The sequence below is a fragment of the Clinocottus analis genome, unplaced genomic scaffold (genome assembly GCF_023055335.1).
Source record: "Clinocottus analis isolate CAN_PGR_092001 unplaced genomic scaffold, fCliAna1.0.p SCAF_4, whole genome shotgun sequence".
NCBI classification, from domain to species: domain Eukaryota; kingdom Metazoa; phylum Chordata; class Actinopteri; order Perciformes; family Cottidae; genus Clinocottus; species Clinocottus analis.
Window position 1 is genome coordinate 3,996,665 of NW_027176153.1, and position 14,207 is coordinate 4,010,871.

A 14,207-nucleotide genomic window follows, 5' to 3' on the forward strand; every position below is an offset into this window, starting at 1 on the left:
ATTTGAAATCAAACAAACTGGAGTTTTCATTTGAATATTTGTTATTTAAAAAAAAATGAAATTGCTGAATATGACCAAACAAGACCATCAAATAAAAATGTTTTTAAATTGGACATGAAGCTAAAATAAGGATGGAACTAAAGTACAGTTTGTTACTTTACTTTAACTTTCTTTTCATTTTCAACCATTACATTTTTTTTCATGTCTTCAACACATCATTAGCAGAAAAATGCATTTTTAATTTAAATTTAATTTTTAATATTTTTCTGCAGACGAATATATTTTACATTATTAATTAGTTAATAAAAACAATTTAATGTTCGTGGCCTCACAAATCACGAAAATTCGTCAGAGGGGCGGGGGGGACAAATAAGATGAAAACAGTTCAAATAAATGGATTTTTAAAATAAACATTTAATATGCGGGCGTTTCAACGCTTAATTAATTACATGGCTGCGTTTTATATCCGACGTGATGCGTGAACGCTGCGTGTGGTCACGTGACACCCCGAGGTCCAATCAGCGGCTCACATCCAAAGACAGAACAATAATAATAAAAAAAAATAACAATATAAAACAAATAAGAATAAAAAGCTTATTACAGAGATATAAACAGAAACAACACCATTTCTCCAGTTCAGAGTACCGACTTCCTTAAATCTGGACAGACCAGGTTATGTCACAATAAGAAGATTATTAACATTATTCTCATTATTAATATCTTACAAAAACCAAAATCAAAACAGTGCAATAAAAAGTTTTTTTTTTTTTAAATCCCTCGCTCGGCACGATGAGGAGGCGGGGCTTGGCGGCGGGAGGGAGGGGCTTGGCAACCAGGGAACGAGAGAGAAGGTAACATCCAAAATTAAAAAAGGAAGGGAGGGAGGATAGAGGGAACACAGAGGAGGACGAGCAGTTTACGAGGACGAGGGAGGAAGAGGGAGGAAGAGGAGGAGAGGAGGAGGCGGAGCTACTCAGGATTATATAAAGGTGAAATAAAGGAGGTGTGGATGGATGAACCATGTGGAGGTAGAGAGGGAAGAGAGGGAACAATGAAGGCAGATCTGTAAAGGTTATGAAGGTGGGGATCAAGGGGAGAAGGAGAGGAGGATCATGGGAAAATCCACAGAACAGGCTCAGAGCTCCTTATTTTAATGAGTAAAAGTTAAGCTTAGAAAACAGACGTTCTGGAGGCTGTTGTGTGGCTCTGAGAGGATGCTCTGATGACGACTTCCTGTTGGTGCTCAACGGCACCAAGTTTCAAAATAAAAGATGTTTCTATCCAAGAAGACTTTTAGCGTTTTAAGGGAGTTTCTTCTCGTGGGGGGAGGATAAATATGTAGATATATATGTAATGTTTTATTGTGGAAATGAAGACTTCTTTAGTGTGAAACACGTCAGCTGTTTGTCACATCATCGAGTCAGGAAATGACAATGCAGTATTTTCTGCGAGCCCCCCCCCCCCAAAAGAATAAAATACCCGTTAGCTCCATTTCGTTAATGCTTCTAATCAGCTGTCAATCATTCTTTCATCCCGATTATAATCAACATTTATGATTAAATGTGTGTTAAATCGGCAGCGCACAAAAAAGCGAGCCATGGAAATATTTTTAAAAAGCGAGGAAACAGGAAGTGGATCCGTTCGGGTTCCGACCTGTTCGAACCCGCTGCCATGGTTTTATTTCATGAGGAACGAGGCATCAGTGCATCTCAAAGGGAGGAAGGAGGGAGGTAAAGATTTCGGAAGAGCGGGTGAGGGGGGGGTTTGATCAAAAGAGTAAGTGTATGTTGGACAGATGGGCGTGGCCTGTTCTTTTGGGGGAGTGGCGTGGCCTGTTCTCAGGAACTCCTCTTAGTCCGGGAGTGTTGGATCAACCACTGAAGAGTGATGTCTGCAAAGATAGAGAGAGGGAGAGAGAGAGAGAGAGAGAGAGAGAGAGAGAGAGAGAGAGAGAGAGAGAGAGAAACAAATAAATAAAACAAACAAACAAACAGGAGGGAGAAGAGACGGAACATTTACTGTGTTTTCATTTTAAAAAAGCTCCAGAGAGGGAAAGTCCGGAGGAGAGCTAGTAACGTTAGCAGTACCGCTAACAGAGAACCAACAGTGTTTCTGCGGGCCTGTGTGTGCCTGTGTGTGTGCGTCTGCGTGTCTTTGCGTGGCTCTGTGTGTGTTTGTCTGTGTGCGTACCGATGTTGTCCTTCTCCTTGCAGGAGATGGAGTAGCAGCAGATCTCTCGGTCCTGGATGGCCGACAGGTTCCTGATTAAAAAGTGAAAACACAAACATTTAGAAAGGGATGATTATGGTCAGCGACAGAGACACGAGTCATGTGACTAGACACCGGTCATATGACGCCACTGAAGTTGATACATTTGTACTTTCATTAAATACCACTTTCCACTCAATCTTACATTCAAAAGTAATTTTTACTTTTGAAAGTTAAACACAAAACATTAAGTCATAACTTATGTTATTAAAGATGAATGGAAGCATTTGATTTCTTCACTTCATAAAAAAAAAATACTTTCCAGAATATAAGAACACATTTAAAGTTATGGTTTAAGATAAAGTCTGTAGCTCATGAAGTTCCTCAGCAGCTTCATGAGTTTAATGGATCAGTATGTGTAGTGTTGATTCTGGCACCCCTTGTGGATAAAGGTGGTAGTGTTCAGTAGCACCAGGGTCCCTTTAGAAAACCTCTCGTTTAACTGCAGAAGGATCTGCTCTGATGGTCTGGTTACTGATGGAGGGCTATAGGGGACTAGGTCTAGACTGAGGTGTATAGGGATGAGGACTAGACTGAGGTCTATAGGGATGAAGACTAGACTGAGGTCTATAGGAATGAAGACTAGACTGAGGTCTATAGGGATGAAGACTAGACTGAGGTCTATAGGGATGAAGACTAGACTGAGGTCTATAGGGATGAGGACTAGACTGAGGTCTATAGGGATGAAGACTAGACTGAGGTCTATAGGGATGAGGACTAGACTGAGGTCTATAGGGATGAAGACTAGATTGAGGTCTATAGGGATGAGGACTAGACTGAGGTCTATAGGGATGAAGACTAGACTGAGGTCTATAGGGATGAGGACTAGACTGAGGTCTATAGGGATGAAGACTAGACTGAGGTCTATAGGGATGAGGACTAGACTGAGGTCTATAGGGATGAAGACTAGACTGAGGTCTATAGGGATGAAGACTAGACTGAGGTCTATAGGGATGAGGACTAGACTGAGGTCTATAGGGATGAGGACTAGACTGAGGTCTATAGGGATGAAGACTAGACTGAGGTCTATAGTGGACCAGGACTAGACTGATGTCTATAGGGGACAGGGACTTGGCTGAGACCGGTTCATGCCACAGTTTAAAGATGCCTATGTGTTCTGGTCTTGAAGGAGGACCTGAAGGTCTACTCACATCCTCTCTATGAGCTCCTTCTCGTCCAGGGCTCCTGGGAGGTCCCTCTTGTTGCCCAGGACCAGAACCTGAGACCCACAGGAGAAAAGAACAGTTCCTTTAAAACCAGCAGGCCGCTTCTTTACATTTCTATAACAATACACATGTAATATATATATAAAATAAATATGAATAAATATACATTTAAATGTATATATATAAATATATTTATATATATTTAAGTGTATATATATATATATATATATATATATATATATATATATATATATATATATATATATATATATATATATATATATATATATATGTATATACACATTTAAATATATATAAATATATATATTTAATATATATATATATTATATATATATATATATTATAAATATATATATTTAAATATATATATATATATATGTATGTGTATGTATATAAAGTAAATATATATATATATATATATATATATATATATATATATATATATATATATATATATATATATATATATATATATAATTAATTAATAGAGTTTATGACCCATGGCAGCTCTAGTCGGGTCAGATTGTCTCAGGTCGGTTGGAGGTCGTTCTCGTTATTATTTAATGTGTTGAGTCTGTTCTGTGTTCGGTTGGTTCATCTGGGTCTGTCACTGGTTCTCTGGCTCAGTCTGGCTCAGTCTGGCTCAGTCTGGCTCAGTCTGGCTCTAGTCTGGCTCTAGTCTGGCTCTAGTCTGGCTCAGTCTGGCTCTAGTCTGGCTCAGTCTGGCTCTAGTCTGGCTCTAGTCTGGCTCTAGTCTGGCTCTACTCTGGCTCTACTCTGGCTCAGTCTGGCTCAGTCTGGCTCAGTCTGGCTCAGTCTGGCTCAGTCTGGTTCTTACAGGAATTCCCTGCAGCTGTGGTTTGTCCAGCAGGTTGTGGAGTTCGTTCTTGGAGGCTTCGATCTTCTCGGGATCGGCTGCGTCCACCATATAGCTGGAAGATAAATAACATTAAATAAATACATAAAGCCATGTAGCTGAGCTGCAAGATAAATAACATTAAATAAATAAATACATACATAAATGTATGTAGCTGCAAGAAGACAGGACATATCAATAAATAAATAAATGAATCTCTGATCACGTCGTTAAAATGTTCTCAGCTGGAACCAAGCAGCGGGATCTACTCCTTTACGCTGACTTCCTGTTTGGATGCTAATAAACAAACTAAATGGCTGCATTGTATTGATCACATCTACTCAACAGCTTGTCATTTCTGTCTCTACGTGGTCGGGCGTAGACACTTCTCCTCTGCTCTGCTCTCTGTATCGCGCACGGCGTTGCAAAAGTACACGGACATGAAACTAAGTCATTCATAAATACATGGAGAAAGACCTGTACTTTTGGGTAAATGCTTACGGTACGCTGTTAACAGGTCACGCTGCGCATGCGCGACTCAACGATTTTTGGCGTTTTGCCAAAAGCCAATCTCGGTGAAGTCTCCGTCAGGTCGTCTTTTCTGCTGTTCCGTCTCTCAAAACCGAAAAAAGACCTCATCTCATCATGGAGCGTGAACTGAGAGAATCAAGTCTACAACCCCGTTTTAAGAATATGTGGAGAGGAAAGCAGCTCACTGCTGCACTAACACTGATACAACCTGATGCAATTTCCTTTTAGTTTTCCAAAATGAGCTATTTAGTAGAAACTACATATTATTTTGCACAGATAGAACTTTATTTTCATTGTTCTAAGTTTTTCTTTTCTTTGGTCTGTTGGGGCAATCTGGTTAACTTACAAGTTATTGCAATTGTCTTTATTTTGTTATTTATAAAAGCATAGATGGAGTCACAAAATGATGTTATTTACAGAAAAAGCAATGCTTTTGGTGATTGTGTCTTTGTCGGTGTCGTCGACGCCCCCCCCAGCGCGAAGCTGTAAACCGAGGGGACACTGGTGTTCATGAACTCGTCACGTTGGACGCGGTCCAAACGTCCGGCGGCCCGTTTGAGGGGCCGCGAGCCACGGCTTAGGAAACAGGGACTTACACGATGGCGCTGACTCCTCGACAGTAACGCTCCCACATGCTGCGGAACCGAGGCTGCCCGCCGATGTCCCACAGCTGGAGAGAGAGAGAGGGAGAGACATTTAACACCAGCACGAAGGAGAGAGACAGAGAGAGAGAGAGAGAGAGAGAGAAATAAAAAACGAGAGACACTCAACACCACCATGAAGGAGAGAGACACTCAACACCAGCATGAAGGAGAGAGAGAAACTCTCAACACCACTATGAAAGAGAGAGAGAGACACTCAACACCAGCATGAAGGAGAGAGAGAGACACTCAACACCAGCATGAAGGAGAGAGAGAGACACTCAACACCAGCATGAAGGAGAGAGAGGGAGACACTGAACACCAGCATGAAGGAGAGAGAGAGAGAGACACTCAACACCAGCATGAAGGAGAGAGAGCGAGAGACACTCAACACCAGCATGAAGGAGAGAGAGAGAGACACTCAAAACCAGCATGAAGGAGAGAGAGACACTCAACACCACCATGAAGGAGAGAGACACTCAACACCAGCATGAAGGAGAGAGAGAGACACTCAACACCACCATGAAGGAGAGAGGGAGAGAGACACTCAACACCAGCATGAAGGAGAGAGAGAGAGAGACACTCAACACCAGCATGAAGGAGAGAGAGAGAGAGACACTCAACACCAGCATGAAGGAGAGAGAGAGAGAGAGAGACACTCAACACCAGCATGAAGGAGAGAGAGCGAGAGACACTCAACACCAGCATGAAGGAGAGAGAGAGAGACACTCAAAACCAGCATGAAGGAGAGAGAGACACTCAACACCACCATGAAGGAGAGGGAGAGAGACACTCAACACCAGCATGAAGGAGAGAGAGAGAGACACTCAAAACCAGCATGAAGGAGAGAGAGACACTCAACACCAGCATGAAGGAGAGAGAGAGAGACACTCAACACCAGCATGAAGGAGAGGGAGAGAGACACTCAACACCACCATGAAGGAGAGGGAGAGAGACACTCAACACCAGCATGAAGGAAAGAGAGAGAGACACTCAACACCAGCATGAAGGAGAGAGAGAGACACTCAACACCAGCATGAAGGAAGGAGAGAGAGTGTGAGAGAAGTGTTCAGTCAGCGGATTCTTGGTCACATGACAAAGACGTGAAGAACTTCATATCTGCTCATGAGTTATTACTATTGTTACTCTACGTATGTTATGATAACTAAGAAATGTGATAATAAAGATAACTTTGATAATGAAAGATAACTTTGACCTTGATGGTGACGTTGCCCTTCGTGATCTTCCTCATGTTGAAGCCGACTGTGGGAATCATGTCTTCACTGAACTGACCGGACTGAAGAGAGAACATACAGACAGTTTCATCACAAAACTAAATAGAATAAAAATGTTAATATTCTGATCTGGTGGACCAGCTGCTGTCAGTCAAACAAGTGATCTGTAAATATGGAGCCACGATCAATAATTAATATCAGCGGCAAAGAAAAAGTGATCGCAGATCTGAAAGTTATTTGCTTTTTTTCTTTTCATTTATGATCCTCCAATAATCGTGAACAATTGATATTAAACATGGTGACGAAGCGGTCCCGTGATGCCAAAATCTCACACGAGAAGAAACAAAACAAAACAAATACCAGCGATCACAACTTATAAAACTTAAACTTTAATTTCTACTATTTGGCTTTAAAAAGTATATTTGTTAATTATTGTGTAGTAGTTAGTTTCTCTTGAACTACTTTGACTTGAATACTAAATAATAATCAAAAATGTGAAACTCGATTCTCAACGCTACGATCGGCTGAAACTATTCTGAGACGTCCGTTTCTCATGGCCAACCCAGAACGCAACAGATGTAAAACGTTTGTCTTGTTTAAATACTAAATAGATATAATATTAATACATATAATACTATTAAATACAATACTAATACATAGTAATATATTTAGACACATATACATATATATATATATATATATATATATATATATATATATATATATAAATAAATAAAGACATACATGTTTAGATACATATACATGTAAAAGCATATGTATTTAAAGACATGTATATTTTTACATAAATATATATTTACGATATATTTATATATTTGTGTAGGAAAAAGTCTATATCTCTTGTTAATAGGTCAACAACAACAGTAGCAGGTGGAGTGAGAGTGAAGGTCACTCCGACAGGATGAGGGATCGATTCCCCGACCCCCACCCCCGGGGTTATTCCCCCAATAACCCGGCCTTTCATCCTCTGGAGGTTCGAACACCTGCAGGTGTGACATCAGCAGCCGCGGTCCCTGAACGTATCACAGGTGAACGTCTCGTCCCGGTGACACGTGACGACCACAGCCCCGCTCCACAGCCCCTCTAACGCGGCGTTATCGATCTACTCCCTCTCCCGGACCCTGAACGCACCACCGGGGCGGCTAACAATGGCCGCCGGGGAGACAGCCCACACTCACCGCGATGACGTTCACGAAGGTGGTCTTGCCGGAGTACTGCAGGCCCACCAGGGTCAGCTCCATCTCCTCCTTCCAGAACAGCGCCTTAAACCAGTCCAGCAGCTTGTTGATGAGCGCGATCATCTTCCGGTTCCGAGAGGCCTTCTGGGCTCTGTATGTGTGTGTGTGTGTGTGTGTGTGTGTGTGTGTGTGTGTGTGTGTGTGTGTGTGTGTGTGTGTGTGTGTGTGTGTGGGGCCGCGGGGTCACTACAGTACCGCGGGACGGTTACACGGCTCAGCGGTTATACGGGACCGGAACCGGGACGGGGCAAACGGGGTTCCGTGGGTCGGTGTTTAAAGGCCGCGATGAGGAGGATTTTCTGTTTACTAGCTGCGCCTTTTCCTCCCGGAGCCGTCAAAGTATACGTCACAACGGCGCGACACTTCCGGTGCGGACCCTTTCAGAATAAAACCCCCGCCGCAGCGGGATGTTAGACAGTTAAACAGATGGACAGACAGACAGACAGATATATAGATAGACACATGGACAGACAGACAGGTATCTAGACCGGTAGGCAGACAGGGAGAGAGACATTATTGAAGTGTTGCTAGTAATGTGTCATTTCCTCGGCCTCTCCCTGGGTGTATTGTAACACACGGTAGTGAATCCCTTTTTGTGTTCAACTTGAGAAGAAGAGCAGGTTGACTACTCTACTTCCTGTTTGGATGGCGTTGATGGAGGAAGAGGAGGAAGAAGAGGGGACAGAAGCAATTGGGATTGGAATGCTGTGCTCTTGTGTAAGTCATCAGGAAACAGATGAAACGTTGGATCAATCCCCACTGCAACCTCTTTATAATACATATAATATGCTAGTACTCATATTACTAGACGAGACTGATGTTTATGACATGATATACTTTATTTATATTAGACTGATTAGCAGGTATTTGTGTGACAGTGAGATTACAACATATATATATATATATATATATATATATATATATATATATATATATATATATATATATATATATATATATATATGTATGTAAGGTAAGAAGACATTTCAGGCTTTTCTTGTGTCTTTTTACATCTTTAATAAGAAACGGCTTCAGTTAAAGTTTAGACAAGTAAACCACTCCGTTATGTTTAAAAAACAACGCCAACTTTAGTCTTAAAAAATATGGAAACAAACATAATATTAGTACCAAAAACACATCACAAACATCACTAACGCAACGTCACAGTAAGTCAAAAACACTTTGGGATGCCCAACGGCCTCCTGGCTGAAAGCATTTGTGTTACTCTCTTTTTGAATGCAGCATGTTGTAGCACTTAAATGTGTTGACACAGAGGTCACTGCAGACCTGAAATACAGCAACTCACAGACTCACGGGAACGACTGAAAGAGCGGCGCAGCGGAGTTGTTTAAGAAATGAAAACAATTCATCGATGCAATGCTTTATCTACACTCATCAGAAAGAACAACACTATCAACAGATGAGATGACTGACTCACTTTCTGTAACTAGTGTAACACTAAAACATGGTGGTATTAGGTCGCTAACTAATGGAAAGCTGCTTTGTTAGCGAGCTCGGTCATTCCACAATGCTACATTGTAACCAATGTAGCACTAAATCATGGTGGAATTATATCGCTAACTTGGGCATAGCTGGTCCATTAGCTGGCTAATTATGCCACGCCTTCATGCTTCATTGTTACCAGTGTAGCACTAAATTGTGGTGAAATTAGATCGATATATAGGGCATGACTGGCTAATTAGCCAGCTAATCACACTATGCTTTAATGCTACACTGGTTACAGCGAAGCATGAGAATGAACAGTCACTCCACGTTGCTCTGGAGAAGAACTAGCTAACGTTAGTTAGCTAGCCATCCGTCTGTTAGCTAACTAGCCGTCCGTCCTTTAGCAAACTAGCTGTCCGTCCGTTGGCTAACTAGCCGGCCACCCGTTTACAGAGCTGCATCCGCTCCCCTCACAACGTAGGTACTTTGTATTTTGTATCCACTTATTTTGTAGCACTAAGTCATGGTAGAATTTGAGAGATAGATGGCTAACCACGGCTGGCAAGTTAGCTATCTTGCTAATTTCACCATGTTTTAGAGCTACACCGTTTACAGAACATAAGACTAGCAGCAGATTTACTCTGGAGAAGGACTAGCTAATGTTGGCTCGCTAACTAGCTGACAATTTGTCTCCAGAGTTGCGTCGTTCGCTCTCTTCTTATCAAGCTAATCTATTTCTATGGGAACCATGTTTACAGCATCCAGGGTCAGATCAAGGACGAGTAGATGTTCAGTTCTCTCTGGTTCTGTGACTCAAACGTGTTGGGTCTTTAGAGCTTGATCTCTTTAGGTGTGAAGCTGCTGTTTTTGGTTCTGCAGGTTCACGTTCTGTGTGCTATCCAGCTGGAGCTTCTGTAGCTGGAAGCTGACCTGGTCCTCTGGGTTCTGCTTCTGCTCCTGGTTTAGAGGAAACACAACTGTTACTGAAGACTGGAGTCCTCACATCAGGCAGTGAAATGTAGGCACAACCTAAAAGACAAAGACTCTGTTTGTGTTAAAGCTGCATTCTCTCTCCTGACCACCATGGGCGATTCTTCTGGTTGTATAGAAGTTTATGCTTCATGTTTTAAAGTTACACTATCTCTCCTTACCAACAGGGGATGACTCCTCTGGTTGTATACAAGTCTATGCTTCATGTGTTAAACACACATTGGTTGTGTGTGTGTGTGTGTGTGTGTGTGTGTGTGTGTGTGTGTGTGTGTGTGTGTGTGTGTGTGTGTGTGTATGTGTATGTTTGTGAGTACCTGGCTGGGGTGTAACTGGGAGCTGTACTGGGCCAGTGTGGAGTAGAGGAACTGGTATTGCTCTGTGGTCTGGATCATCCCCCCTCTGCTCAGGACAGAAAGTAAATGTTATCTCACAGACAGAGAGACAGCAGAGGCTGAGGCCAGAGAGGACAGGTGAGTCTCACCTGTCCAGTCGGAGCTGACAAACCGTCTCCAGGATGTCGACTTGTCGGCCGTCTCTGATCTGCTGACAGCCGATACTGCTGACGATGAAACAACCCGTCCTCCCGATCCCTGCACTGAGAGGACAGAGACACCGGACCTGAATGTCAGCTGATTTGAAACCAGGACGAGGAAATATTCGCGCATTTTAAAAACTTAACAGCACTTCACTTTTCTTATTAAAAACATAATTATGTTTTTTAAGCAGTAAAAGTTTTTTCTGGTAGCAAACATTTTTGTCATGATCAGTACTTCTTCCCTGAATTTTTATTATAATCTCTCAAGCCAAGTCAAATCTATTTTATATATACTTTATATACCTCGGCCAGTAGCATATATACATATAGATAATATCATAATTATCAAATAATAAACATTTTGTGGTTACGTGACTGGTTCTCACATCTCACATATTACCTGCTTGACAAGGAACCAACCTGCAGTGGACGATGATTGGTCCGGCACTGAGGACGGGGCCTGTGATTGGCTGAGAGCCGGACGGGAGGAGGGACTGTCTGTACGTTTCCACCTCCTCCACTAGTCTCAGCAGAGGAGCGGTGCATTGTGGGATGTGGTGGTCCGGCCAAGAGGTGAACCAGTAGTGTCTGACGGGACGACGCTCCGAGCACAGCTGCACATACACACACACGCACACACAAACACACACACACACACACACACACACACCAGTCAAGGTCATCCACAGCAAACAGAGAGAAATCTTTCTTCATTGAGCTTTATTTGGAACAAACTATTGCAAAACTAAAAAGAGTAGAACTGAAACTGCTGAAGCGAAGTTGAACGCTCGTCTCTACAGCATAAAATGGATAAAAATATATTTTTGAGACACACCGAGAGACCAGGACTTTAAACTGCCCTGAGGTGGTTTCATTGGTTTGGTTAGATCGTGTTGATGTGTCAGAGTCAGTCTTGTCATTTCCTCCAGAACGCAGCCACATTTCTGGGGCAACGTTATCGCTCCACTAGACGCTGATCAAGTGTGGAAACACGATTGCAGATAATGTGCACCTTTTAAAAGAACACGTTTATTTGAAACCTTTTAGCTTTGAAGTATTCGTGTGGTACCAGTGAACCTTCTGGCCTGGACGGTTACTCGTCTGCTGTCTTTAGTCAAACTTTAATGTCAAAATGTGTTGGATTACATCCAATTATGTCACAATGTATGACGCTGCATCATGTGACATAGAGTTTTCATATGAATACATTATTGTATACCTCTGAGATGTAGTACAGTAAAAAGTGCAATATGTACCTCTGAGATGTATTAGAGGAGATAAACAGAAATACTAGAATACAGTACTTGAGTAAATACTTTGTGTACCTGGATCTCCATGTCAGTGACAGTAAACCCGTCTTTCTCTCGGCTGTCTCTGACTCTGAGGACAAATCTGCCGAACTGTCCTGTCTCTCCTCCCTCCTCCTCTTCCTCGTTTTTCTCCTCCTCCGCCTCCACGACCACCCTCCTCCTCCTCCTCTCCCTCGGTTGTGGCCAGTACAGCTCACACTTCTGGAATCAAACACCGCAGACACTTTCGGCATCAGTGAAGAAGAGGAAGATCGGAAGAAGGAGAGGAGGAGTCGCGTCTTTTCACCTCGTTGTTCTCCTTCAGCCTCGTCACCATGACGATGATGCTGCTCCTCTCCTGCCACACCATGTCCCAGAAGTCCCCCACGGTGTGCAGCATCGGCCCCTGGGTGGCGATGAAGGCCCTGGCAGCTCCTCTGTAACCCTGTAGTACAGACCAAGTGAGACCTTCAACTGGACAATCAATAAATCAATGTCAAAACAAAACCAACTAACTTATTATCCAATCAGTCAACTACATCACCATTTAATCAAGAAATCAACTAACCAACTAACTCACCGACCAACACCAACCAATTAATCAATCAACACTAACCAACTCACCAACACCAACCAACTAACTTACCAACCAACCAACCAACCAATACATCAACCAACCAACCAACACCAACCAACCAATACATCAACCAACACCAACCAACCAACCAATACATCAACCAACACCAACCAACCAACCAATACATCAACCAACACCAACCAACCAACCAATACATCAACCAACACCAACCAACCAATACATCAACCAACCCAAGTACCAGCCGATATACCAAACAACCGACCAAGGCAGAGGACTAACTACCAGTATCATATTGACCCAAAATAGTTACATAAAGTATTTCCATGTGAATTAATTGCACAAGATAAAGTTCCCCAGTGTGCGAAGGCTGTAAAGGTAGGAAACTTAAATCAGTAAGGAGAAACTTTTAGGAGGTTTTGTGAAAACAGAACCTTTAAGGCCTTAACAAACTTTCTGATACCAAAACAACAACCGGCGTTAATGTTTCAGAGTAATTTCCCAGCAGGCTGACCGGCTGTGACTGAAACACCGTCACGGAGTGGATTTGGACTAAAAAAGACAAAGTGTCACGTTGGAATTATAAAACAATTCAATAAAATACCATGAACCTTTTGGAAGAAACCGGTAACGTCATTATGTCCGCTTTTCTTTTGAGACCACATCCTTGACCTCGTTAGACAGGAAGTCAACGATCTCATCGAGAACCGAGCGTCCAATCAGCACGCAGACAGATGTGTTAAAATGTCTTTATGTTGTAATTCAAACATGGAAATACATTCACACGTTTTTAATGAAATAAATTGTGGACGTTGTTACACATCAGGGAGGCAGCAGGTGTCTGCTATACTACACAAACACACACACGCATACACACACACACACACACAGACACTGCAGAGTGTGAGGGGTGCGTGGGCGAGGCGTCTCACTTCCTGTGGTTTTCCTGGTTGTCAGACTCCCACACTGACAAATCACCCACACTGACAAATCATATCTGAGTTTCTGTGTTTAGCTGATCGAAACACACACACAAACGCACACGCACACACACACAGCGCTAAAACACAACTGTTTGTTGTCTTTCGGAAACATATTTGTCTTAACTTATTTAATTATGGAGGAAATGAAAGAAAACACTTGAGTTATTAAACCAATATCTGATAACAGCTGAGGTAATTTTCGGAAGCGTTTTTCGTTTATGAAAAGTAGAACTCTGGGAAAAAGGGATCGTTAAACTCCTTTTAGATGGATGAGTCGGTTGAGAAGATCCGGGATACGAACGCCTAATTAAGCTTCCTCCTCATGGGTCCAACCTTTACACGCCGCAGATGTGACGAATGAACGACACGAACATGCTAAGTACTCGCCTACAAAT

At 42.4% G+C, this 14,207-nt stretch overlaps 2 protein-coding genes and 1 long non-coding RNA gene across 4 annotated transcripts in view; 1 reads left to right on the top strand and 2 right to left on the bottom strand.

Moving 5' to 3' along the window:
- Window positions 1-394: 394 nt before the first annotated feature.
- Window positions 395-8,341, bottom strand: arl8a (ADP-ribosylation factor-like 8A). Its single transcript, XM_068597823.1, has 7 exons — window positions 7,915-8,341; window positions 6,700-6,780; window positions 5,439-5,512; window positions 4,294-4,387; window positions 3,420-3,487; window positions 2,191-2,261; window positions 395-1,891 (listed from the first exon to the last, which is right to left on the bottom strand). The coding sequence occupies exons 1-7, from the start codon at window positions 8,035-8,037 to the stop codon at window positions 1,839-1,841; spliced, it is 564 nt and encodes a 187-aa protein (XP_068453924.1). The 5' UTR covers window positions 8,038-8,341; the 3' UTR covers window positions 395-1,838.
- A 226-nt stretch (window positions 8,342-8,567) lies between these two features.
- Window positions 8,568-11,072, top strand: LOC137800570 (uncharacterized). Its single transcript, XR_011079619.1, has 3 exons — window positions 8,568-8,691; window positions 10,300-10,438; window positions 10,578-11,072. It is a non-coding gene; the product is annotated as an uncharacterized lncRNA (long non-coding RNA).
- Window positions 9,965-14,207, bottom strand: part of LOC137800568 (tyrosine-protein phosphatase non-receptor type 7-like) — a 10,617-nt gene continuing 6,374 nt past the window's right edge. For both annotated transcript variants that reach the window (XM_068597821.1, XM_068597822.1), the window contains exons 6-11: window positions 12,542-12,679; window positions 12,271-12,456; window positions 11,366-11,559; window positions 10,892-11,005; window positions 10,725-10,809; window positions 9,965-10,377 (exon numbers count right to left, since the gene is read on the bottom strand). In XM_068597821.1, the coding sequence (XP_068453922.1) occupies window positions 10,267-10,377; window positions 10,725-10,809; window positions 10,892-11,005; window positions 11,366-11,559; window positions 12,271-12,456; window positions 12,542-12,679 (828 nt within the window). In that variant the 3' untranslated portion in view covers window positions 9,965-10,266. The remainder of the gene's footprint in view (window positions 10,378-10,724; window positions 10,810-10,891; window positions 11,006-11,365; window positions 11,560-12,270; window positions 12,457-12,541; window positions 12,680-14,207) is intronic.

Excerpts from the sequence above, each read along its gene's own strand:
- arl8a (XM_068597823.1), bottom strand. The coding sequence starts at position 8,037 with ATGATCGCGCTCATCAACAAGCTGCTGGACTGGTTTAAGGCGCTGTTC. Across the intron at positions 6,781-7,914 it reads CCTTCGTGAACGTCATCGCG|TCCGGTCAGTTCAGTGAAGA; the intron begins GTGAGTGTGGGC and ends TTCTCTCTTCAG. Across the intron at positions 3,488-4,293 it reads CACAGCTGCAGGGAATTCCT|GTTCTGGTCCTGGGCAACAA; the intron begins GTAAGAACCAGA and ends TGTGGGTCTCAG.